The sequence below is a fragment of the Cnephaeus nilssonii genome, assembly GCF_951640355.1.
Source record: "Cnephaeus nilssonii genome assembly, chromosome: 17".
In the NCBI taxonomy this organism is placed as follows: domain Eukaryota; kingdom Metazoa; phylum Chordata; class Mammalia; order Chiroptera; family Vespertilionidae; genus Cnephaeus; species Cnephaeus nilssonii.
The window spans coordinates 45156574-45180664 of record NC_137088.1 but is presented as its reverse complement, the minus strand read 5'-3'; the positions used below and the strand labels follow the sequence as shown (position 1 = coordinate 45180664).

At 39.4% G+C, this 24091-nt stretch overlaps 1 protein-coding gene across 1 annotated transcript in view; it reads left to right on the top strand.

Annotated features, from left to right (window-relative positions):
* Nucleotides 1-24091, top strand: part of DNAH12 (dynein axonemal heavy chain 12) — a gene marked incomplete at both ends in the record, with an annotated part of 220130 nt that overhangs the window by 2434 nt on the left and 193605 nt on the right. The window contains 6 exons of the mRNA XM_079795396.1: nucleotides 7921-8002; nucleotides 8196-8222; nucleotides 20006-20195; nucleotides 21989-22061; nucleotides 23095-23253; nucleotides 23472-23667. Of these exons, the coding sequence (XP_079651522.1) occupies nucleotides 7921-8002; nucleotides 8196-8222; nucleotides 20006-20195; nucleotides 21989-22061; nucleotides 23095-23253; nucleotides 23472-23667 (727 nt within the window). The remainder of the gene's footprint in view (nucleotides 1-7920; nucleotides 8003-8195; nucleotides 8223-20005; nucleotides 20196-21988; nucleotides 22062-23094; nucleotides 23254-23471; nucleotides 23668-24091) is intronic.

Genomic DNA, 24091 nt, shown 5'->3' with positions numbered 1-24091 from the left:
GTTTAATTTATCTAGTAATTTAAAAATAAAAAATAAAAAGCTTTAACTATGTAGTGTTTCATAAACAGTTTTATACCATCTTAAAGTTCAATTAGGAAAACAATAGAAAAGTAATCATAATGACAGTGAGTGATGTATTGTAAGTGCTTACTCTAAGCATTGTTTTTATCACTTCACCTATATTTCTCACAACAGCCCTATAAGATGGGTACTACTGTTATCTCTGTTTTATAGATGAGTAAACTGAGTTACAGAGAAGTTAATAACTTATCCAAGGTCACACAATCTGGTTCTAGGGTTCACATATTTTAAGCACCATACGATTCCTCCTCTTTATATATTATGATCATACTGGTTCCTGAGAGTAAAACCAAGTAATTGGGCCTCTAGTAATAACATTGCATTTGACAAATACTTATTAAGATATCTAAAACAATTTTTTTAATTTATTGATTTTAGAGAAAGAGAGAAACATCGACCTGCTGTTCTATCCATCCATGCACTCATTGGTTGCTTTCTGAATGTGCCTTGACCAGGAATTGAGCTCAAAATCCTGGTGCTCAAACCAACTGAGCCACCCAGCCAGGGTCTTAATGATATATCCTGAAACTACTTGTTTTTAAATTTTTTTACCTACAAAAGAAAATATAGTACAACATCCTGTCCTTTCCTCTCCAATTTAGTGGAAATTAAAACCATTCACCAAAAGCTGTGATAAGGATGTTTCAGTTTAACTTAGCAGTTACTGGGAATTTCCTAGGTACCTGACTCTGTAGTTTTTTTGGGATAACTAAGAAAAAAAAGACAGTGAGCTTATTTGTACGATTCTAACCTAACACTGAAGTATAAAATGGGAAATTTCTCTTGGTAGATTTCTGCTTCTCTTTCTGAATTCTCTTTCCCTTCTTGATTTGCCTCATTTATACATATTTTTGCAACTGACTAAATTTTACTGTTTGTTACATTGTTAATGATCATATTGTTGCTAATTTTTGCAAATTTTATTTTCCTTACAATTAAACTGATCTATATAACTTTTTTAGATTTATATTTTTATTAGTTTATCAATCATCTAATCATGTTTAAATCCAAATTTATAAGGTATATTAGCTAATATTAGTATATGTATTACTAGAGATCCTTTACCCACTTCATTTCTAAGACTCTACTCAACATTTCAGTAGACTTACAGAATACAGATGGGAGTTCCTGAGGAGTTAAGTATTATTCTTACTCCAAAACCTTTCACTTTCTCACATTGTCATGTTGAACTACTCGCAGTACCAGGAATCTATAATAATAAAAGCGTAATATGCTAATTAGACCGGATGTCCTTCCGGAGGACCTTCTGGATGAAGCCGGGGCTGCAAGGGAAACCCAGGTCTCAGGTGCCAGAGGGAAGCCAGTGCCGGCAGCCGGGGCGAGGAAGGCCTACTCTTGCATGAATTTCGTGCATTGGGCCTCTAGTATATTATATTTTTCATAATTTAGTAAAAAATAAATTTCAGCCCTGGCTGATGTTGCTCACTTGGATGAGCATCATCTATGCACCAAAGGGTTGCTGGTTTGATTTCCATTCAGGGCACATGCCCAGGGTTGTGGGCTCAATCCCCAGTAGGGGCATGCAGGAGGTAGCCAATCAATGTTTTACTCTCATGTCGATGTTTCTCTCTCTGCTCCGTGTCCCTCTCCCTTCCTCTCTCTCTAAAAATCAGTGAGAAAAATCTTTAAATAAAAAATTAAATAAATTTCACAGTTGCTTCCTGCAGTTTACTTCACTGGAAACTATTTGTCTGCCTGAATTACACTAGTTCTTCAAGGCTTAGTTTATGGATCACCACCTTTGGAAAGACTTCTCATAATCCCCTTAATGCATCTTTAACCCTGTCTAGATATTACTCTTACACCATTTGGCAGACATTAAGTACCTATTGTTACAAAGCTGCTGTGCTTGCTACTGGGGAAGACTATAGGGAACACAAAAAGAATTGTATCTTTAAGAAGCTTATGTTCTAGTGGGAGGAAACAGATAGTAAATATGTTAAAAAAAAAAAAAAAGTATGTTGCCGAAACCGGTTTGGCTCAGTGGATAGAGCGTTGGCCTGCGGACTGAAGAGTCCCGGGTTCGATTCTGGTCAGGGCTGTGTACCTTGGCTGCGGGCACATCCCCAGTGGGGTGTGTGCAGGAGGCAGCTGATCGATGTTTCTCTCTCATTGATGTTTCTAACTTTCTGTTCCTCTCCCTTCCTCTCTGTAAAAAATCAATAAAATATATAATTTTTAAAAAAGTATGTTAACCTTTTATATGTACGTCGGTACTATGAACAAATAAGATAGGGGGATAGAGTGTGATAGGCCAGGAACATTTCAGGAAAGGCCTGTGGAAATGCTATTGAAGTAGAGAATCTAAAGTTGTCATTTAAATAACCATGGGAACAGCACTGTAGCAAAGGGAATAGCAAGCATGGAAGCCCTGAAATATGAATGCTTTTAGTGTGTTCTAGTAATTTAAAAAGGCCAATGTCACCAGAGTATCAAGGGCTGTGGGAAGAGTGGTATCAGGTGAATATGGAGACAAAGGTGGGGATGGATTGTGAAAGGCTTTGCAGACCATGATAAGGAATTCAGATACCATTTCAAATGCAGTAGAAGCCATTGAAATGTTTTAAACTGGGAAGTGACATGAAATCCAACTTACACTTTAAAAATATCACTCTGGCTATTAGGAATAGACTGAGGTGGAGGGAAGAGGGCAAGAATAGAAGGAAATAAGGAAACCAGATAGTAGCATAGAGGAGAGCTTCTGTGGTTTGGATAAGGCTGGAGACAATGGAGGAGCAGAGAAGTGGATTTACAGGTGATATGTTTTGGAGCCTGCATCCATAGAACTTGCTACTGGATGGCCTTTGGTAACAAGGTGGATGGTAATGTTCATATGTATAGCAGATTGGAAGTCCAGGAGATGATGCGGGGTGAGGGGTAAGAAGCAATGATTCTTTTTAGGAGTCGAGGTGCTATGTGACATCTAAGGGGAAATATGTTAGCTAGGCAGTTGGATATATAAGAGAAGAGGCCTAGGCTAGAGATACCAATTTAGGAGTCAGCAGAATGAGAATATTGAGAGGAGAAGGCCTAGGACTAAGCCTTCTAAGAATTATAATATTTAGATGTTGGATAGAGAAGGGCCAACCTCAGCAAATAGACTCAGGAAATGCCTCCAATTTGACAGGAGATAAAGCAGAAGTTCAGGATGTCATGAGCAGAGAGGGGAGAATGTGTTATAACATAATGTATTGTTTGTTTTCTTACTTGTCATTGTCTTCTACTTTACTTTGACATGCTCAAGGACAGAGATCTCAACACAAAGTGCTCAGTGTCTGGCATGTTATTGTTGGTGAATGAGTGAGTGAATGAATGACATTTTAAAGGAGGAACTTTACCTTTATGGTGCTTTGTACAGATCTATATGCAGTACCTTTCTCACTTGGGTGCTTAATAAAAAATCCTGCTTCAAAATAATCTGAAGCAGCCCTGGCCAGGTGGCTTGGTTGTTTGGAGTGTTGTCCCATGCACCAGAAGGTTGTGGGTTCAATTCTTGGTCAGGGCACATACCTAGGTTGCAGGTTTGATTCCCAGTTGGGGTGTGTGTTGGAGGCAACTGATTGATGTTTCTCTCTTTCCTCTCTCTCTAAAATAAATAAAAACATATCCTTGGGTAAGGATTAAACAATTTTTAAAAAATCTGAAGCAGAGTGCTGTATAATGCTGATATTAGAATTGCCATGAGTTTTATTTGGGAAAATGTATTTGGAATTAAAAGTTTTTACATTAGAAACACATTTTTCTGGATGACTGTGGATTTTGTTATTCTCCATTCCTTGCTTACCTCTACCTGTTAGGCAATAGGAATGTAATCTTCCCTGATACAAAGGTAGGTGGGTGAAGTCTGTGACTAGTGTTCCAGGAATGAGGTAGGAGATCCACTGTGGGCAGAACAGGGCTCCCTGTTGGGATCAGATTCTGGAAAGATTTGGCTGAGCCAAAATCATTTTGTAGCTTTCCAGAGTCCTGGGAATGAGCCATTTTTTCCTTGTTTACTATATCCCTCTTTATTCAGACTATCCTTTCCTTCACTGCATGTAGTGTTTCACACAGTCCTTTAAAATTGTCCAGTTTTTGTTTATTTATTTATTTTTATTGTTACCACACAAAGCAAAAATAGATAGACTGAAAAAGGCTCACCAAATATTCTTCCTAGCTCTTTTTGCTTATAACAATAGGAGAAAACACTTCAGGAATTTTTTGCTGTATTAGGGGGTGGCATTTATATATTAAGAACTCAGGGAAGTTAGGCATATTTATGTTGGGATAAATTCAGTGCTAGACTGCTAGTGCCAATTAGCATACCAAAATATAAGGCAAATTCCTTGAAAATATCAATTACGAGAGGTAGGCTGTTTAGGGAGATAATGATGGATGAAGGGAAGTCTGGTCTGGGCCCTGATGGTTAAAAGAGGATGTACAGTATTCCAGGCCCATTTTTTTTTTACTTCATGTGCAAAAGCCTTTGGAATTTTAGCCTTGTCAGGATCAATAAGATTAAACAGGGAAATAAGGCTACTCAAAAAGGCTAATTTAGTCTCAGGCTCCTTCAATAAATGTAGAATGTCTTGCCCAGCTGGTGTGGCTCAGTGGTTGAGCATAGATCTATGAACCAGGAGATCATGGTTCAATTCCCAGTCAGGGCACATGCCTGGGTTGTGGACTCGACCCCCGGTAGAGGCATGCAGGAGGCAGCCGATCAATGATTCTCTCTCATCATTGATGTTTCTCATTCTCTATCTTTCTCTTTCCCTTCCTCTCTGAAATCAATAAAAAATTTTATTTACATGTATATATTTAAAAAATAAATGTAGAATGTCTAGAATGTGGGAGAGAAATTTTTCACTCTGCACTGGTCAAACAACATCTGAAATTCTGAGATCATACTTTAAGAGGAATGCTGATCAGGGATGTAAAGCATAGTGAATGTAGTCAATAATATAATAACTATGTGTGGTGCCAGGTGGGTACTAGACTTACTGGGGGGATCATTTTGTATATTATATAAATGTCTAATCACTATGCTGCAAAACTAATATAAAATAATATTGAATGTCAAATTTAGTTGAAATACTTTTTAATTGTAAAAGGAAATAAAGGACAGTTTATTAGATGCTTATTGCTATTAGCCCAACTAGAACCTCCACTTCTATGATCACATTTAATTTTTGCAATATGTGATGAAATACAGAGGGAAGTATGTCTCCTTAAAGTGCTATTAATTTCCTTTTTGTTCTATGTTTTTTGAAAAGGAAGAGCAGAGTTTCATAGAGGAAGAATTGTTTACTTTATGCAAAGAATTAACTCAGGTTCACTTTTTGCCCCTCTTGCATAGAATATTATTTAAATAAAAGAAATGAAACGTTACAGACAAAAAAAAAAAAAAGAGGGACATGAGACACTGATAAACCATAATAAAGAGGAGTGAGGAATTTTGAAACGATCTCATTTGAAGGAAGCTAATTCAGTTAATGGTTGAGAGTATAGACTCTGGCATCAGGTAGGCCTCAGGTCAGATTCCATCTCTGCAGCTTATTAGCCATGTGAATTTTTCAAGTCAGGTACTTTACTGATCTTTATCTTACTATCTATCAAATGGAGATTAGAACAGTGTTCACTTCTTAGGATTTTTGTGAGAGTTAAATGAGGTCCACGTATATGAAGACCTTAAGGCAATACCTAGAATATAATAAGCTTACCATAAATAGTGACTTTTTTTTTTTACAAGAATAGTTGAAGGAACTGGATAGATATTATTAAGTTTTGGGAGGATAGCAAATAAGAAGGATATGACATTTTGTAAATAGCTCCAGAGAATATAAGTTACAAGGTTACAACTCAACATAAGAAATTTGTTTCTAAGAATATGAGCTAGCTGACAATAAATTGGGCTACTGCAGAAAGTGATGAATGTTATCACCCTCATCCACTTGGGGTTCAATTTGATATTTTTTAGAGACTTCATACATTAGTACTGAATTAGACATGTGAGATCTTTTCCAAATCCACTGTTCTGATCATTCCACAGATATTTATTGACCTTACTGTACACTATCTAAGTGGTATAGATAGCAAAACAGACATGGTTCTAGTCTTTATGGAGTTTACCAGTCTGTGATTTTATGGTTTCCTTTTCTCAAAAATTAACTAATTTCCTTTCCTTTCCTCAAAATTCCTTTTGTTTCTCTTCTTGTCTTTAATCATATCTCCTTTACCTCCTTCAATTGTTGTTCTTCCTCCTTCCTGGTATGCTTGATATCCTCCAATTTTTTTCTCAAATCTCTTTAATTTTCCTTGCATATTCTCTACTTTGGCCATCTCTTGCAGTGAATATAGCCTTTCCAAATTGGTAGATTTCTCTTCCTAATGTTCCTATGCTCAAAAACTCTTAGTGATTCCCCATTGTCTATTGAGTAAAAAAGCTTGACATTTGCGGCCTTTGACTGGATATTCCAATCCACTTCTCCAAACTTACCTTCATCTGGTCTCATAAACTCTGGGAAAATTAGACAATTTCCTACTCCTGTTTTTTCCTTTGTTCATTTCCTGGCCTTTCTATTTCTGAGGTCTTTGTGTTTGTAGATCCATCTACCCAAGAAAACCACATCTCTACCTGAAATCATCTTCTTTCTTTGAAGCTCATTGCATATACTAACATGTTTATGTAGCCTGTAACTTTTACAGATATCTCCAGGTGGAAGTGAACTTTTCCCTCCTCTGATTCATCAGGGTCCCATACCATGCACTCTGTTTTTATCTACTTATCACTTCCATTTAAATTCCTTGAGATTTGTTGCTGTAATCCTATATAATAAAAGCCTAATATGTAAATAAACCAAATGGCAGACTGACCGGTAGAATGACCGATCGCTATGAAGCACACTGACCACCAGGGGGCAGATGCTCAATGCAGGAGCTGCCCCAGCCTGCAGGCCCCAGGCCAGCCAAAGTGGGTGCCAGCGGGGGCCCCCGATTGCCCTGCCGGTCACCACACAGAGGGAGGTAACCGGAGGCAGCAGGGAGCGGGCCGGTGAGCGGGTGGTGCCAAGCCGGCCAAGGTGGGTGCCAGTGGGGGCCCCCTTGATTGCCCCGCCAGTTGCCCCACAGATTGGCCCTGATCGCCAGCCCGGCCTAGGGACCCTACCCATGCACGAATTTCGTGCATCGGGCCTCTAGTATTTTAATAAAACCTAGTAAAGTGTCTTGCATAACATAAGCATTCAATACATATTTGGTGATGGATTATATGATGATGTAACTTTACTTACAGATGAAGGAGTATTTTATGGGTGATAAGTTTGTATATTAAATACTATTTATTGAGCACCTACTCTATGCCAGGTACTCTACTGGGCACTGGGGATAGAAATGGATAAAACATATTCTATGTCAAGTGGTGCTAAGTGCTATGTATCAAAGTAAGTGAGGATGAAAGGGATGATAGTGAAGGAAGTGCAACTTTATATAAGGGGTAAGGGAAAGTTTCTCTGAAGGGTGGTAATGAAGAGAGATAATACATATAAAGGCCCACAATGCAACAGGATGAACTTTAAAATTTTTCAATAAGCTATAATTGAAAAAAAAATTGATTTTTGTCTCATTCTTTTACATTACACATGAATAATTGGAAAGTTAAGATCTCATTGGTAATGGCTTTTGGGGATTTATTTCTCATAGAAAATTCGGTAAGATAAAGAACTCTTGAGTCTCTCTTCTTTAAGTATAGTTGAAAAAATGTTCAAATTGTAATGTTTTAATAATATGTCCTAATGTTATTATCTTCAAGAGATACATACATTTTTAAATTATATATTTCAGAATTGAGGGAGCCAAAAAAAAATTAGACAAAACACTAAGTAAAAGAACACGTTTATCACCAGAGCCAGAGGATCCTCCAATCGTAAGTTTTTGTTTTCTTTTTAAAAACTTTATTTTAATGCTGTTTTAATTCTTAATTATTTTAAGTCAATTTCAATATAATTAGTATTTTAAAGAATATTATATATATTTTAAACTATACTTTAGTATTTAAAAAATTAAATCACTTAAAAATTTCTACTTGATTTAATTGTCTTTTTGTTTGCTTTTGACAGATGACCAGTGAAATTAAAAAGAAAGGAGTGAGTTCAATTTTTTATATTTATTGTTTTGAAAATATTCAAAGAAACTATTACAAAGTAGCTCCTTCTAAGACCACCTACTAAGTGCCATTCTTGAAAAGAAAGAAATTTAGAAAAAGATTTTATTTTCTTTGCCCAAAGGAGCAAGCATGTCATAGATGGCAATGTGGGTTTTAAGAGTTATATTGTTGGCATTTGTTATTTGGGAATTCATTTTAAATATTATGGTTGTTATTCAAAAAAAACTGAAAGAAAATTTAAAATGACAGTTACAAAGGAAATGCATCTAATCTATCTCTATATATAAAAGCCTAAGCGACCGTTATGGCTGGACGACTGGCCAGTAGCTATGATGCTCACTGAACACCAGGGGGCAGATGCTCAATGCAGGAGCTGTCCCCTGGTGGTCAGTGCGCTCCCACATCCAACCTCCCACAGTCCCTCCCCCTGGCCGGCCAGCCCCAATCGGGACTGGGCGAGATGGCCCCAATTGCTGGCCAGGCTGAGGGACCCCACCCATGCACGAATTCGTGCACTGGACCTCTAGTATATATATAAAAGGCTAATATGCTAAGTGTCCCTCCAACTGTCTGACCAGTCACTATGATGCACACTGACCACCAGGGGGCAGATGTTCAACTCAGGAGCTGCCATGATGTGCACTAGCCAAGAAACAGCACCATGGACCTAGCGCCAACAAAGCAACGCTCGGCTTCCCCCAAGTGGGACACAGGCCCCGCCACCACCCTGTTCGAGAGCCCACCAAATTGCAGCCAACACTGCCAAGATGCCATGGTACAAAATGTGGCCCACAGCCCAGCCCAGACCAGAAACGGTGTCTGTGGGCGCTGGGTAATGATGTCATGTAGCACCACCCGCTTCCTCTCCTTAGCAACTAGCCTCCTTGGAGTTTCTTTAGCCCAGGAACCCGATTTGCTTTATAGCCAGGTGCAAACATTTTACACTTTAACCAAATGTCTGTGAAGCATTTTCACGTGCCTCATCTCATTTGATCCTCACAGAAGGTAAATAGGAGACTCGGTGAAATCCTATTTTCTTTTCATTAGCTGGAAAATGGAGATTTAGAAAGTTTAGAAACTTGACATGACTGAAAAGAAGTGAGAAATGGTGGAACTTGAAAATGACTTCAGGTTTTCTCACTGCCCAGAATATAGTCAAACATTGCTACAGTTAATTGTTTCACCCTTTGTTCTCCCTGCGTGATCTACAATAATGATCTGCTTTGTGTTGATATTTACGGCTCTGTTGCTAACAATTACTTTATTAAAGAGAAGTTGGGATACTTAACTAGGCTGGAAAAAGTTTAGCTAAATCAGAAAACAGGTCTAATTAAACAAGTTTATATACATATATTAAGCTCTTGCTGGCGCCAATTGCACAGGTGTGTTTCCATCTGTCATTATTGATCATGAATTTGGTTGACACTTCTATTATAGAGAAAGGGCAAATAGTGGTATTAAAATATTTCTTCTAATTAATTTCCTTTCAATATGCACAAATTTGTGCACCAGGCCTCTAGTACTAATGTAATGATGATTACTTATTGATAATCTATTGTATGCTAGTCACATGCTAGGTGTCAGAGATTTTAAAAAAAAGACTATGAGTAACAACAAGGGACTAAGACAGGCGTCCTCAAACTATGTCCCGCGGGCCACATGCAGGTGTTTTTGCCGTTTTGTTTTTTTACTTCAAAATAAGATATGTGCAGTGTGCATAGGAATTTGTTCATAGTTTTTTTTAAACTATAGTCCGGCCCTCCAACGGTCTGAGGAACAGTGAACTGGCCCCCTGTTTAAAAAGTTTGAGGACCCCTGTACTAAGATATGATTGGTGAAAAGATGACAACATGAGAAATTTCTTTAACAGCAAAGGATATGTAAACTCATGGATATGTGTACCAAAGAGGAATTTATACAACATGTTCCCAGAAGAGGGATACAGATTTTCCATTCCTTTAGTGTTCCCCTTGGGGATAGAGGACTAAAGATACCTCCATATGGATTGTGGGTCTTTGGAAGACCCTCATTTTAGCTATTCTGAGTTTTTTGTTGTTTAAAAATACTTGTCCTCCTTCTCCTTCTGCTTCCCAACTTTTCTGGAGATTTTAGCTGTGGATTTCCTCTTTACTAGGTATAAGGTCTGATATGAAACAACCCCTAAACATTCATAAATATCTAATATGAGGTTGGGTGAATTATAAGAGATATTTCTGTTTATGTGTTTAGCATCCTCACTCTTCCTCCACAGTTTTGCCTTTTAGTGTTTTACTATCTAAAATAGGTACCTAGGTGTAAAAACATTCATTCACTCCAGAACCCACTGTTCTTGGTAATCTGGCTTCTAGAAACCACTTCATCATTAATGTCACCATTGACCACTACTTGCCAAATCAAGAAGATATTTTTCCAATACTACTATCACTAGACCTTCAGTTGACTTTTTTAAAATCTTTTATTTTTAAATAATCGGACAAATGGATCAATGGAACACAATAGATGACGCATTTAATCCCACAAGTGCAATCAACTGATTTTTGAGCAAGGTGCAAAAATCAATTCTATGGGGAGGACAGTCTTTTCAATAAATAGGGTGGAGCAAGTAGACATCCATACAAAACAAACAAGTAAACAACAACAAAAGATCCCAAGCCTAAACATCTCACTTTGTAAAAAAAAATTACTAAAAATTGATCATAGATTTAAGTGTAAATTGTAAAACTATTTTTTAAAGTTTTATAATTAAACACGGGAGAAATATCCTACCTAATAAGACAGTAATATGCAAATTGACCGCACCTTCGCCATGCCCAAGCCACGCCCACCAGCCAAAGCCACACCCACCAGCCAATCAGGGCGAGTATGCAAATTACCCAACAAAGATGGCGGTTAATTTGCATACGCTGAGGGAGGGAGCAGTGAAGACTGAAGACAACTTAGAAGGAAGAGGGAGGAAAAGCGGAAAGCAAGGTGGCTGCCAGAGGGAAAGCCGGGGCGGGGCGGGGCGGAGCAGGGTGGGCGGCAGTGGCGCGCGGGTGCAGGCGCGGAGGCCAACGGCGGCAGCGGCGGCAGCAGCGGCAGCGTATGCAGCCGCAGTGGCTGCTTGCAGGATTCTTCCTGCAAATGGGCTACTAGTAAAACTATAAAAATTTTAGAAGAAAACCTAGGCTGGGCAAAGAGTTTTTAGACAACACACAAAAAGCATAACCCATAAAAAGTCCCCAAAATTATATTTCATCAAAATTAAGAACTATTGCTCAGTGAAAGACCATGTTAAGAGGGTGAAGGAAAAAAAAAACAAAGAAACACACACACTGGGAGAAAATATTTACACATCGCATGTCCAACAAAGGATTTATATCTAGGATTTATAAAGACCTCTCAAGACTCAAAATTATAAAAACCATCAACCAAGAGCCTTGTATGCATGTATGCATGACCCATGACCACAGACAATGGGGCAGTGAGGACCTGGGGTGATGGGCAGGGCAGGCTGTAGGGGGTCAATTGGGGGGAAAAAGCAACATATGTAATACTTTCAACACTAAAGAACTATTTTTTTAAAAAAGAAAGAAAAGCCCTAGCTGGTTTGGCTCAGTGAATAGAGCATCAGTTTGCGGACTGAAGGGTCTCAGGTTTCTGGTCAAGGTCACATGCCCGGGGTTGCAGGCTTGATCCCCAGTAGGGGGCATGCAGGAGGCAGCTGATTAATGATTCTTATCATTTATGTTTTTTTCTCTCTCTCCCTCCTCTCTGAAATCAATAAAAATATCTTCCTTTTCTTGTAATTAATTTATTTATGCATGAGATATTTTGTTCTTATTTTGTGTACTCCATCCTGTGCTAGATGTTGAAGATTTGATGAACAAGATGGACATAGTTTTTGCCCTTTTAGAGCTTATACTTTAATGGAGAAGGTATAGAGTAATCAAGTAGACAAATAAATAAAATAATTTTAATAAGTGCTATGAGGGAAATACAGGGTAATATAATAGAGAGTGACTGGTGAGGGAGTTGGACCATATAAAGCAGATGTACAGAAAGTCATCCCTGAGGTGATAATAACCAGCTGGACATGGCATCAATCCATGAATCAGGAGGTTACAGTTCGATTCCCTATCAGGGCACATGCCCAGGTTGTAGGCTCTACTCCCAGTTGGGGGCGTGCAGGAGGCGACCAATCAATGCTTCTTTCTGATCATTGGTGTTTCTATCTCTATAAAAAACAGGAAGAACTAGTTAGTTGTAGAAGACAGCAATTTAGGTGAGAGATGATTATAGTTTAGAATAGAGAGATATAAAGAGAGCTATAAGAAATTGATAGGAAGATATATTTTGGTGTAGTAATGATGGGACTCATTGATAGATTAAATGTGGATGGTGAGGAAAACAGGAACTAAGGATGACTCTTAAGGCTAATTTTACAGTGTAATTTATGCTGGTATAAGCATTGCTACCCCAGCTTTTTAAAAATTTTCCATTTCATGAACTATATTTTTCCCACCCTTTAATTTTAGTCTGTGTTTGTCTTTCTATCAGAAGTGAATCCCTCGTTGCCAGCATGTATATGGGTCTTGTTTTCTTATCCATTCAGCTACTCCATGTCTTTTTATTGTAGCATTTAATCCATTGGCATTTAAAGTAATTGTTGGTATGTATTTATTGTAATTTTTATTAATCTTTTTATATTCCTTCTTCTTTCATCTTCTAAGTAAACCCTTTAACATTTTTTTGTTATACTGATTTGGTAGTGATTAACTTCTTAAGCTTTTTCTTGTCTGGGAAGCTCTTTATCTGCCCTTTGATTCCAAATGATAGCTTTTCTGGGTAATCTTGGTTGTAGGTTCTTGCTTTTCATCACTTTGAATATTTTATGCCAATCTCTTCTGGCCTGCAAAGTTTCTGTTGAGAAATCAGCTGACAGTTTTATGGGAGCTTCTTTGTAAGTAACTGCTTTTCTCTTGCTGCTTTTAAGATTCTCTTTGTCTTTAATCTTTGGCATTTTAATTATGATGTGTCTTGGTGTGGGCCTCTTTGGGTTCATCTTGTTTGGGACTCTGGGCTTCCTGGACTTGAGTCTATTTCCTTCACCAAGTAGGGGAAATTTTCTATCATTATTTTTTCAAATAGGTTTTTTAATTCCTCTCTCTCTCTTCTCCTTCTGTCACCCACATGATGTGAATGTTGTTATGTTTAATGTTGTCCCAGAGTCCCTTTAAGTTATCCTCATTTTTTAGAATCGTTTTTCTTTTTGCTGTTCTGATTGGGTGTTTTCAACTACCTTATTGTTTTTTTTAAAAAAATACGTTTTTATTGCCCTGGCCAGTTTGGTTCAGTGGATAGAGCGTCGACCTGCAGACTGAAGGGTCCTGGGTTCGATTCTGGTCAGGGGCACATGCCTGGGTTGCAGCTTGATTCCCAGTGGGGGGCATGCAGGAGGCGGCCAATTGGTAATTCTCTCTCCTCATTGATGTTTCTATCTCTCTGTCTCCCTCTCCCTTCCTTCTGAAATCAATAAAAAAAATTTAAAAATATCTTTTTATTGATTTTAGAGAGAGAGAAAGGGAGTAGGGTCTCAGGGAATTGACCAGGGCGGGAAAAATGGTATAAGCCAGGTTGATGGAGACTCAGGTATGGCACTCACTGATGGCTGAGGGGGAAGGCTCAGCAAAGGAAAAAAGCTTCTGCCAGTGGAGAAAGCTGCACCTCCAACCCTTGCCCTGAAGCCAAACAATTGAGTTCCTCACATATGTCCCTGGAACCTTTTGAACTGCTACCCCAGCACTACAGTTCAGAGCAAGTGAGTCCAGATAAGTCTGTGTATGGGACCTTTAAGAGGAATGCCTTCAGGATCCCTTTGTCTCATTCAGCCACAATCTCCCCCTGGTTTTCACAGGCAGAAGTTATGGGGACTTTTCTTCCTGGCACTGAAACACTGGGCCATGGAGCCTGGTGTGGGGCTTGGACTCCAGAGCTGGGATATTTTAAACTGCAGCACATGGGTGTGGGAACTGTCCATTTTGCATCTCTGCCCATCCTATCATTCTCTACATGACTTCCATATATTCTTAGTTATAGGACTTTTGTTCAACTAGACTTCAGGTGGTTTTCAAAATCACAGGGTTCATTCCAGTCTTTTGAGAAACCTGGCTTTTAAGAACCACAATTATTTATTTACTAGAGGCCTGGTGCATGAAATTAGTGCACGGGGGAGAGGAGGTTGTCCCTCAGCCCAGCCTGCACCCTCTCCAATCTGGGACCCCTTGAGGGATGTTCGACTACCCGTTTAAACGGGCAGTCGGACATCCCTCACACAATCCAGGACTGCTGGCTCCCAACTACTCGCCTGCCTGCCTTCCTGATTGCCCCTAACCGCTTCTGCCTGCCAGCCTGATCATACCCTAACCACTCCCCTACAGGCCTGATTGATGCCTAACTGCTCCCCTGCCAGCCTGTTTGCCCCTAATTGCCCTCCCCTGCAGGACTTGTCACCCCTAACTGCCCTCCCCTGCAGGCCTGGTCACTCCTAACTGCCCTCCCCTGCAGGCCTGGTCACTCCTAACTGCTCTCCCCTGCAGGCCTGGTCCCCTCCAACTGCTCTCCCCTACAGGGCTGGTCACCCCCAACTTCCCTCCTCTGCCAGCCTGGTCACCCCTAACTGCCCTCCCCTGCAGGCTTGATTGCCCCCAACTGCCCTCCCTTGCAGACCTGGTCCCACCCAACTGCCCTCCCCTGCTGGTCATCTTGTGGCAGCCATCTTGTGTCCACATGGGGGCAGGATCTTTGACCACATGGGGGCAGCCATCTTGTGTGTTGGAGTGATGGTCAATTTGCATATTATTCTTTGATTAGATAGGACTAGATAGGATAGAGGTCTGGTGTACAGGTTGGGGCCAGCTGGCTTTCCCTGAAGGGTGTCCTGGATCAGGGTGTGGGTTCCCTTGGGGCGTGGGGCGGCCTGGGCGAGGGGCCTGTGGTGGTTTGCAGGCTGGCCATGCCCCCCGGTGACCCAAGCGGAGGCCCTGGTATCTGGGATTTATTTATCTTCTATAATTGAAACTTTGTAGCCTTGAGAGGAGCCAAGCCTCCTGCTTGCTCCGTGGCCACAGCCATTTTTGTTGGGATTTAGTTATCTTCTATAATTGAAACTTTGTAGCCTTAAGCGGAGGCCAAGGCAGGCCAGGGTGTGCGGAAAGCTTAGCTTCCTCCATTGACAGGGAAACCCAAGCCTCCTGCTCTCTCCTTGGCCACAGCCATCTTGGTTGGGTTAATTTTCATACTTGCTCCTGATTGGCTGGTGGGCGTGGCTTGTGGGTGTGGCAGAGGTACAGTCAATTTGCATATTACTCTTTTATTAGGTAGGACAAGAGGCTAAGTGCACAAAATTCGTGTACGGGTAGGGTCCCTAGCAGCTGCCTTCTGCTGGCCGGGGCCTCCCTTCATTCCACACCGCCCTCTGGTGGTCAGCACACATCATAGCGATCGATTGAACTCTCAGTGGGTTGAACTCCCGGTCGGTTGAACTCCTGAGGGGTCACTTTGTATATTAGGCTTTATATATATAGATTTTGTTAAATCCTAGAATATACATAAACAGTTGTAAAATTAATAACTCATAACACATGAAAAACAAACCTAATCACTATAGTTCAATATTTTTCTATAATTTTTTGTACTTAGCTTGAAGGTACATAATCTAAATGCTGTGTTCAAAAGTTACCATGGTTAGTTCTAAACCCCTTCCAGTATGACTATATTAAGTTGACTAGAGGCCCGGTGCATGAAATTTGTGCACGGTGTGTGTGTGTGTGTGTGTGTGTGTGTGTGTGTGTGTCCAGCCTGCACCCTCTCCAATCTGGGATCCCTTGAGGGATGTCTGACTGCCCCTTTAGGCCCGATCCCACTGGGTAGTTGGACATGCCTCTAACAATCCAAGACTGCTGGCTCCCAACCGCTCGCCTGCCTGCCTGCCTGATTGCCCCTAACCACTTCTGCCTGCCAGCCTGATCACCCCCTAACCATTCCCCTGCCAGCCTGATGGACGCCTAACTACTACCCTGCTGGCTCGATTGCCCCTAACTGTCATTCCCTACAGGCCTGGTCACCCCCAACTGCCCTCCCCTGCTGGCCTGGTCACCCCTAACTTCCCTCCCTTGCTAGCCTGGTCACCACTACTTCCCTCCTCTGCTGGCCCGGTCACCCCCAACTGCCCTCCCCTGCTGGCCCAGTCACCCCTAACTTCCCTCCCTTGCTAGCCTGGTCACCACTACTTCCCTCCCCTGCTGGCATGGTCCCCCCCCAACTGCCCTCCCCTGCAGGCCTGGTCACCCCTAACTGCCCTCCTTTGCTGGCCCGGTCACCCCTAACTGCCCTCTCCTGCAGGCCTGGTCTCCCCCAACTGTCCTCCCCTGCAGGCCTGGTCACCCCTAACTGCCCTCCCCTGCTGGCCTGATCACCCACAAGTGCCCTCCCCTGCAGACCATCTTTTGGTGGCCATATTTAACCACATGGGGTGGCCATCTTGTGTGTTGGAGTGATCGTCAATTTGCTATTACCTCTTTATTATATAGGATATGTAGTTAGCTTCATTTCTTTTTCTGTGTGTAGTTTTTTTTTTTAATTTTGAGTTTCTATTCCCCCCATTCTTACTGATTTTCTTTACTTATAATTTGAGCATGTGAAACAATAGCATGGCTTAAAAGTTAGAACTATAGTAAAATGTATACTTCTGTCACTTTTACCCTGTTCCCATCCTCCCCATACTTTCTACCCATTCCAATCCTCTCCATTTATATAACCACACTCATTATTTCTGGCTTACTTTTCCTGTGATTAATTTTTCATAAAAGAACATACATGTTTTTTCTTTTTCTTTTATCTTGCACAAAATGCATCAGATTATAAATATCCTTTTGCATTTTGTTTATCCTAGAACTTATTCCATATTGGTTCATAGAGATTTTCATTCTTTTCTTCTTGCCAGCTTTATCAATTGATATATAACATTGTGTACATTTAAGGTGTTGATTCGATTTCATCATTCTTTTTTACTGCTGCACAGACTACCAATGTGTGGAATATATATATTCAGCCTCTCTTAAATGCTTCCAATATTTTGCTGCAGTGAATAACCTTGTGTATATGTGTTTTCATATTGTTGGGGGTGTATTTTCAATTTCTAAAAATGGAACTTCTGGGTCAATATGTAGTTTTATTAGATATTACAAAGTTTCATTCCACATGAGTTGTGGTAGTTTGCCTTCCTACTCACAGTTTATGAGGGTGTTGCTTCTTTATAGTCTTACCACAGTATGTGGGGCTTGTAATTTTTTTTTTCAATTAGCTGACAAATAGTATTTCAGGGTGGTTTAAATTAGCTTTTTCTAATTATGAGTGAGATTAACATTTTTTTAATAAGTTTAAGGGCTATTTTAATAATATTTTTATTGTGAAATGGTTTATATATTCTGCCTAATTTTCTATTGGATTTCCGTCTTATTTTTCCCTAAATTAAAAAAATTATAAAATACAACTAACATAAAATTTGTTATTTTTTAAAAAATGTATTTTTATTTATTTCAGACAGTAAGGGAGAGAGGGATAGAAACATCAATGATGAGAGAGAATCATTGATTGGATGCTTCCTGCATGCCCCAACTGAGGATTGAGCCTGCAACCTAGGCAGGTGCCGTGTCTGCGAACCAAACCTGTGACCTCCTGGTTCATAGGTTGACACTCAGTCACTGAGCCATGCCGCTGGGCTAACATAAAAATTATTATATTAACCATTTTAAGTGTACAGTTTAATGATGTTAAGTATTTGAATATTGTTGTGCAACACATTTCCAGAACGTTGTCTTTCAAAACGGAAACTTATTAAAAAAAACTCCCCATTTACCTCTTCAGTCCCTGGCAACTACCATTCTGTTTCCTGTTTCTATGAATTTGAGTTTGACTACTCTGGATACCTCATATAAGTGGAATAATATGCTGTTTTTTTCCACCGGCTTATTTCATTTAGCATAATGTTCTTAAGATTCATCCATTCACTAAATTTAAGTATTTTTTTTATACTTTATTTGAGATATATATTGAAAATATGCCAGATTGTCAGTTGTCTTTTGACCTTTATATTATGACTTTTTTTTACACCATGCAAACATTTTTATGTAGTCAGAATTTTTCAATTATTTTCCCCCTTTTGTATCTGGAATTTGAAGAATAGAAATTTTTCTATACACTCAAGTTATAGAAAAATTTATTCTTTCCCCCCTAGTCTTTGTATAGTTCCACTGTTTAATTTAAATTCTTGAACTATTTGGAATTTATTCTTGTGTATAGTGTAAGGTATTGATTACATTTATCTTTTTCCACATAGCTAACCAGTTATCCCAGTACTTCATCTTTGGCCTGGCTGGTGTGGCTCAGTGGTTTATGAATCAGGAGGTCATGGTTTAATTGCCAGGGTTGTAGGCTCAATTCCCCTGGTAAGGGGCATGAAGGAGGCAGCCAATCAATGATTCTCATTATTGATGTTTCTGTCTTTCTCTCCCTTCCTCTCTGAAATCAATAAAATAAATAAATAAAAAGAAACAACATCTTTGCTCCAGTGATTTGAGATGCCACATTTACCATATACTAAAATTTCTTGTGGACTGGACCTATTTCTGGACTTTCCATTTTTTACCACTGGTTAATCTATTCATGCACCTGTACTACACTGTTCTAATTAAAGAAATTTTATAGTATACTAGAGGTCCGATGCATGAAGATTCATGCAATAATGGGCCTTCCTTCCCCTGGCTGCTGGCACTGCCTTTGCTCTGGCCCGGAGCTGCCTTTCCACCTTCCCACACTGCCCAGAGGCCTGGAGTGACTGGGGCGATGCGGAGCACCTGCGTTGTCGCCGTGGCGATGGCACAAGCATCCGCCCCTGGCCACTTGGCACCTGTGTGTGCAAATTAACCCACCATATTTGTTGGGTTAATTTGCATACTCACTCCTGATGGGCTGGTGGGTGTCACGAAGGTATGGTCAATTTGCATCTTTCTCTTTTATTAGTGTAGATTTTAATGTCTCCTAGGGCTAGTCCTTCCTTGTAGGTTTTCTTTTTCAGGGATTTCTTGGTTATTCTGACATGTTTATTTTTCCACATGAGTTCTATGCTTAACTTGTCTAGTTCCATAAAAATATGTGTAGATATTTATATTAGTATTGCATTAAATTAACTTTGGCACAAACTGAAATTTTCATGATGTTAAAATGTCTTCACCAAGATCTAGTGTTGTCTTTCTATTTGTTTGTGTCTATTTTTGTTATACTACTCACTGTTAGGGGAAAATTTATGAAATTTTACTATACTTCTTTGTACCAGAATATAATCTCCAAGACAGCATGATCTTTATATGTTTTGTTTTTACTACTGTATCTTTAGCATTTGGAATAATATCTAAATATTTGTTGAATTTGTGAATATTTGTTGAGTGAAGGAAGTTAGATAAAAGGTCTTTGTTTTGCCTTGAGAAAAGGAGAAATATACCAAGAACATTATTTAGGTGAGAATTCATCATAAATAAAGAATATAAAATGGTATCTGTAGATTGTACTTTGGGTTAAAATCTTTGTATTCTGAAAATATGTTATTTTGCAATATACTAGTGTTTTTATTCTCAAGGAAAATTTTGTCTTGAGAACAGAGCTTAGTAGTTACATTGAAATGCTACTTCATTTAGAACATTTACTTTTTTCTTATTATGTTCTCAGTTGAACTATATTTATATGAAGCAATGTGTAGAAAGTAGTCCTATAGTACCTATTCAGCAGGAATGGCTGGATCACATGTTAATGCTGGTACCTGAGTCTTTAAAGCAAGGGAAAAAAAGAGAAGAACTCCTTCAAAGTCTCATCAGTGAGGTGTCAAGTGACTTTGAAAAAAGCACAAAGAGGTATTTGGGTAAGTAATATATAGCACCTTTGCTCCCCTGCTAAAAAGCAGAAATATGAATAATGCATGTTATATATTTAGCAATATGTATTCTTAAATATTTTTATTTAAGTATTTTGAGCCTATAATGTCAAAATATTTGAAAGTTAAGGCCATTTTTTAGTAACTTTTTATGTTCTTATTAGAGCGCCCCGGTGCACGAAATTCATGGGTGGGGGGGGCCTCAGCCCAGCCTGCACCCTCTCCAATCTGGGACTCCTCGAGGGATGTCTGACTGTCCGTTTAGGCCCGATCCTACCGGGATTGTGACATCCTTCTCACAATCTAGGACTGCTGGCACCCAACTGCTCGCCTGCCTGCCTGCCTGATTGCCCCTAACTGCCCTACCCTGCAGGCCTGGTCACCCCTAACTGCCCTCCCCTGAAGGCCTGGTCACCCCTAACTGCTCTCCCCTTCAGGCCAGGGTTCCCCCCAACTGCCCTCCTCTGCTGGCCTGATTGCCCCCAACTTCCCTCCTCTGCCGGTCTGGTCACCCCTAATTGCCCTCCCCTGCAGGCTTGATCGCCCCCAACTGCCCTCCCTTGCAGGCCTGATCCCTCCCAACTTCCCTCCCATGATGCCCATCTTGTGTCCACATGGGGGCAGGATCTTTGACCACATGGGGGCAGCCATCTTGTGTGTTGGAGTGACAGTCAATTTGCATATTACCCTTTTATTAGATAGGATAGAGGCCTGGTTCACAGGTGGGGGCCAGCTGGTTTTCCCTGAAGGGTGTCCCGGATCAGGGTGTGGGTTCCCTTGGGGTGTGGGGCGGCCTGGGTGAGGGGCCTGTGGTGGTTTGCAGGCTGGCCACGCCCCCCAGCGACCCAAGTGGAGGCCCTGGTATCTGGGATTTATTTATCTTCTATAATTGAAACTTTGTAACCTTGAGTGGAGGCCTGGGCCCACCATGGTGTGTGGAAAGCTTGGCTTCCTCCATTGCCTGGGAAACCCAAGCCTCCTGCTCCCTCTGTGGCCGCAGTCATCTTGGTTGGGTTAATTTGCATACTCACTCCTGATTGGCTGGTGGGCGTGGTTTGTGGGTATAGCAGAATGATGGTTAATTTGCATATTACTCTTTTATTAGATAGGATTAGCTAAATAGCTTTTTAATTTTGCACTTTTTCTTTATAATTCTTGCTGCACTATGTACTGGATTATAAGATAATATTAACAGATTTGGGGATATTTGTTAGGGATTTAACCTTTGCAATTTTTATTGTAATAAATTTTCTTAAGAGGCCATGCCAGGCACTTTTCAGTAGACAGAAAGAGAAAAACTGAGAACTTACTGAAGCTGTATTATATTTGAATTTACATTCAAAGTAAGGCCAAAGTAGTATCAAAAGTGTGATTTTGTTTCAAGTAAAGGGATTTTTTCTTATACTCATTTTAATGTACAGTAAACTGTACCATTCAATATCAAGAGTTAGAAACTTTGATTTGAGTTATAGAAAATATTTTACTATGGTTTTATTTAAATAAACTAAGCAGAAAAAAACTATTTCTGAAGCAAACTAAAATGAGAGGAAAGTCTAGAAGTATGTATCAATATTGTGAATGATTACTGGGTTCATGCTTAAAGATTATAAGCTTTATTGGAGTATATTAACAAAAGGACTATCCTAGTAAACATTTTTTTGAAATTATGAAATTCCAAGTTGATGGATTCTCATTTTGTTCTCTGTAAAATCTTGGATCAAAATGTTATTGATCATCTTTAAAGGGTTTTCAAGAAGTATTAATACATATATGTATTTTAGTGAAGAGTGTTCTTGTGAAACCTCCAGTTAACTGGCTTGAAGATGATGGAGGTCCTTTACCTGAATTCCCTGTGTGAGTAAATTATTTTAAAAACAGTGCTGCACTTAGGTTTTGATAATAGATTGAAAATAAACTGATCTTGCCCTGGCTGGTTTAGCTCAGTGGGTAGAGCGTCAGCCTGCGGACTGAAAGGTCTGAGTTTGATTGCAGTCAAGGCATATGCCCTGGTTGTGAGCTCAATCCCCCGTCGGGGGCATGAGGTAGTCGATCAATGATTCTCTCTCATCACTGATGTTTCCATCTCTCTCTCTCTCTCCCTTCCTCTCTGAAATCAATACAAATATTTAAGAAAAAGAAAATAAACTGATCTTATATTTAAGTCTACAGCTGTGAAACTCAAAGGTATTTTGAACACACCTAAAAAAATAGTACCACTGCTGTTTTTTCTTTCTCTCCAAAGTATCCTCTATACTGTACTTATCTAGTTTTAGTCTATACAATTAGGGGAACTTATATGGATGCACAATTCAATTTGACTAAGTGAGCTCGGTGTATGCCAAATAGATTTCTCCATCCTTTCTCCCCAGTTGATTTATCTCTGTCCAAGGTAACTGAGCCAGAGCACAGTGGAAGTTAGCAGGGTACTCATGCCTGGCCCATCAGCCTTCCTTGCCTACAAATGATCTCTGTTCTCAGTATAGTGGTTAGCAGAGGGGTAAGAGGTCGGGGGAGTATGAAGAGGGGAAAGGGAGTCAAATATTTGGTGACAGAAGACTAGACTTAGGGTGGTGAGCACACAATGGAATATACAGATGCTGTATTATAAAGTTGTACACCTGAAACCATGTTATTAATCAATGTTACTCCAATAATTTAATTTAAAAAATTTAAATGATCTCTGTTCTCTCTGAAGATAATACATTTTCAAAATCTTGATGTATTTTTATTACATGCATATTTCCTAAGGCTTCCATGGCTGACCACATTTCCCTCTTCTCAATTCCCAGTTTTCTCTCTTTAATATTAATTCCATGTCATAAATATTATTCCTAAAATTAAGAGTATATTGTTTGAATTCTATTTAACATGGTGTATTGCTTTCCAGAGGCCTGGATTATTCCAATCCTTGGCATGGTAGCTATGTGCAGGCAAGAAATCAAATACTGTCTAATTTGCACATTGTTCATCCAATTATGAACATGTTACTGGACCTTGGTTACAAGACATTTGCTAATACAGTTTTGCTGGACTTAACAGGAATTAGGTAAAAGCGATATTTATTAATTAAAATTTAAAATGTGAATGTCTCCTGTTTGAGTCTTTATATTTTTGACTATATAAATTTTAAAACTCGTTGATAAATCTTCAGAACTTTTCTTTAGATTTCAAAAAAATTTAAATTTCTTATTTGTTTCAACAATTACATATCAAGACCAGTATCTATCATTTGCTTTAAAATCATTTTTATTTTTCTCATAATAGAGCTAAAGGCCCAATTGATTGCGAATCACTGAAAAATGATCTATCAATACAAGCTAGGAAGGCAGAAGAGAAGATAATGAACACATGGTATCCAAAGGTTATAAATCTTTTTACCAAGAAGGAAGCTCTTGAAGGCATTAAACCTGAAAAGTTGGATTCATTTTATAACTGTGTTTCGACACTTATGTCAAATCAGGTAAATATGTTTTATGTATTTTAAGTGATAATGTTATTAAAATTAGTTTGGTATTTTAAATATAAATATGGATTTATCCTGGGGATGCAAGGATGGTACAATATCTTAAATCAATAAACGTGATACATCACATAAACAAATTGAGAGATAAAACCACATAGTCATATCAATTGACGCAGAAAAACCATTTGACAAAATCCAACACCCTTCCTTGATAAAAACTCTCAGCAAGGTAGGAATAGAAGGATCATACCTCAACATAATAAAAGCCATATATGACAAACGCACAGCCAACATCATACTTAATGGGCAAAAACTAAAACCATTTCCCCTAAGAACAGGAACAAGACAGGGATGCCCACTCTCACCACTCCTGTTTGACATAGTACTGGAAGTACTAGCCATTGCAATCAAACAAGAAGAA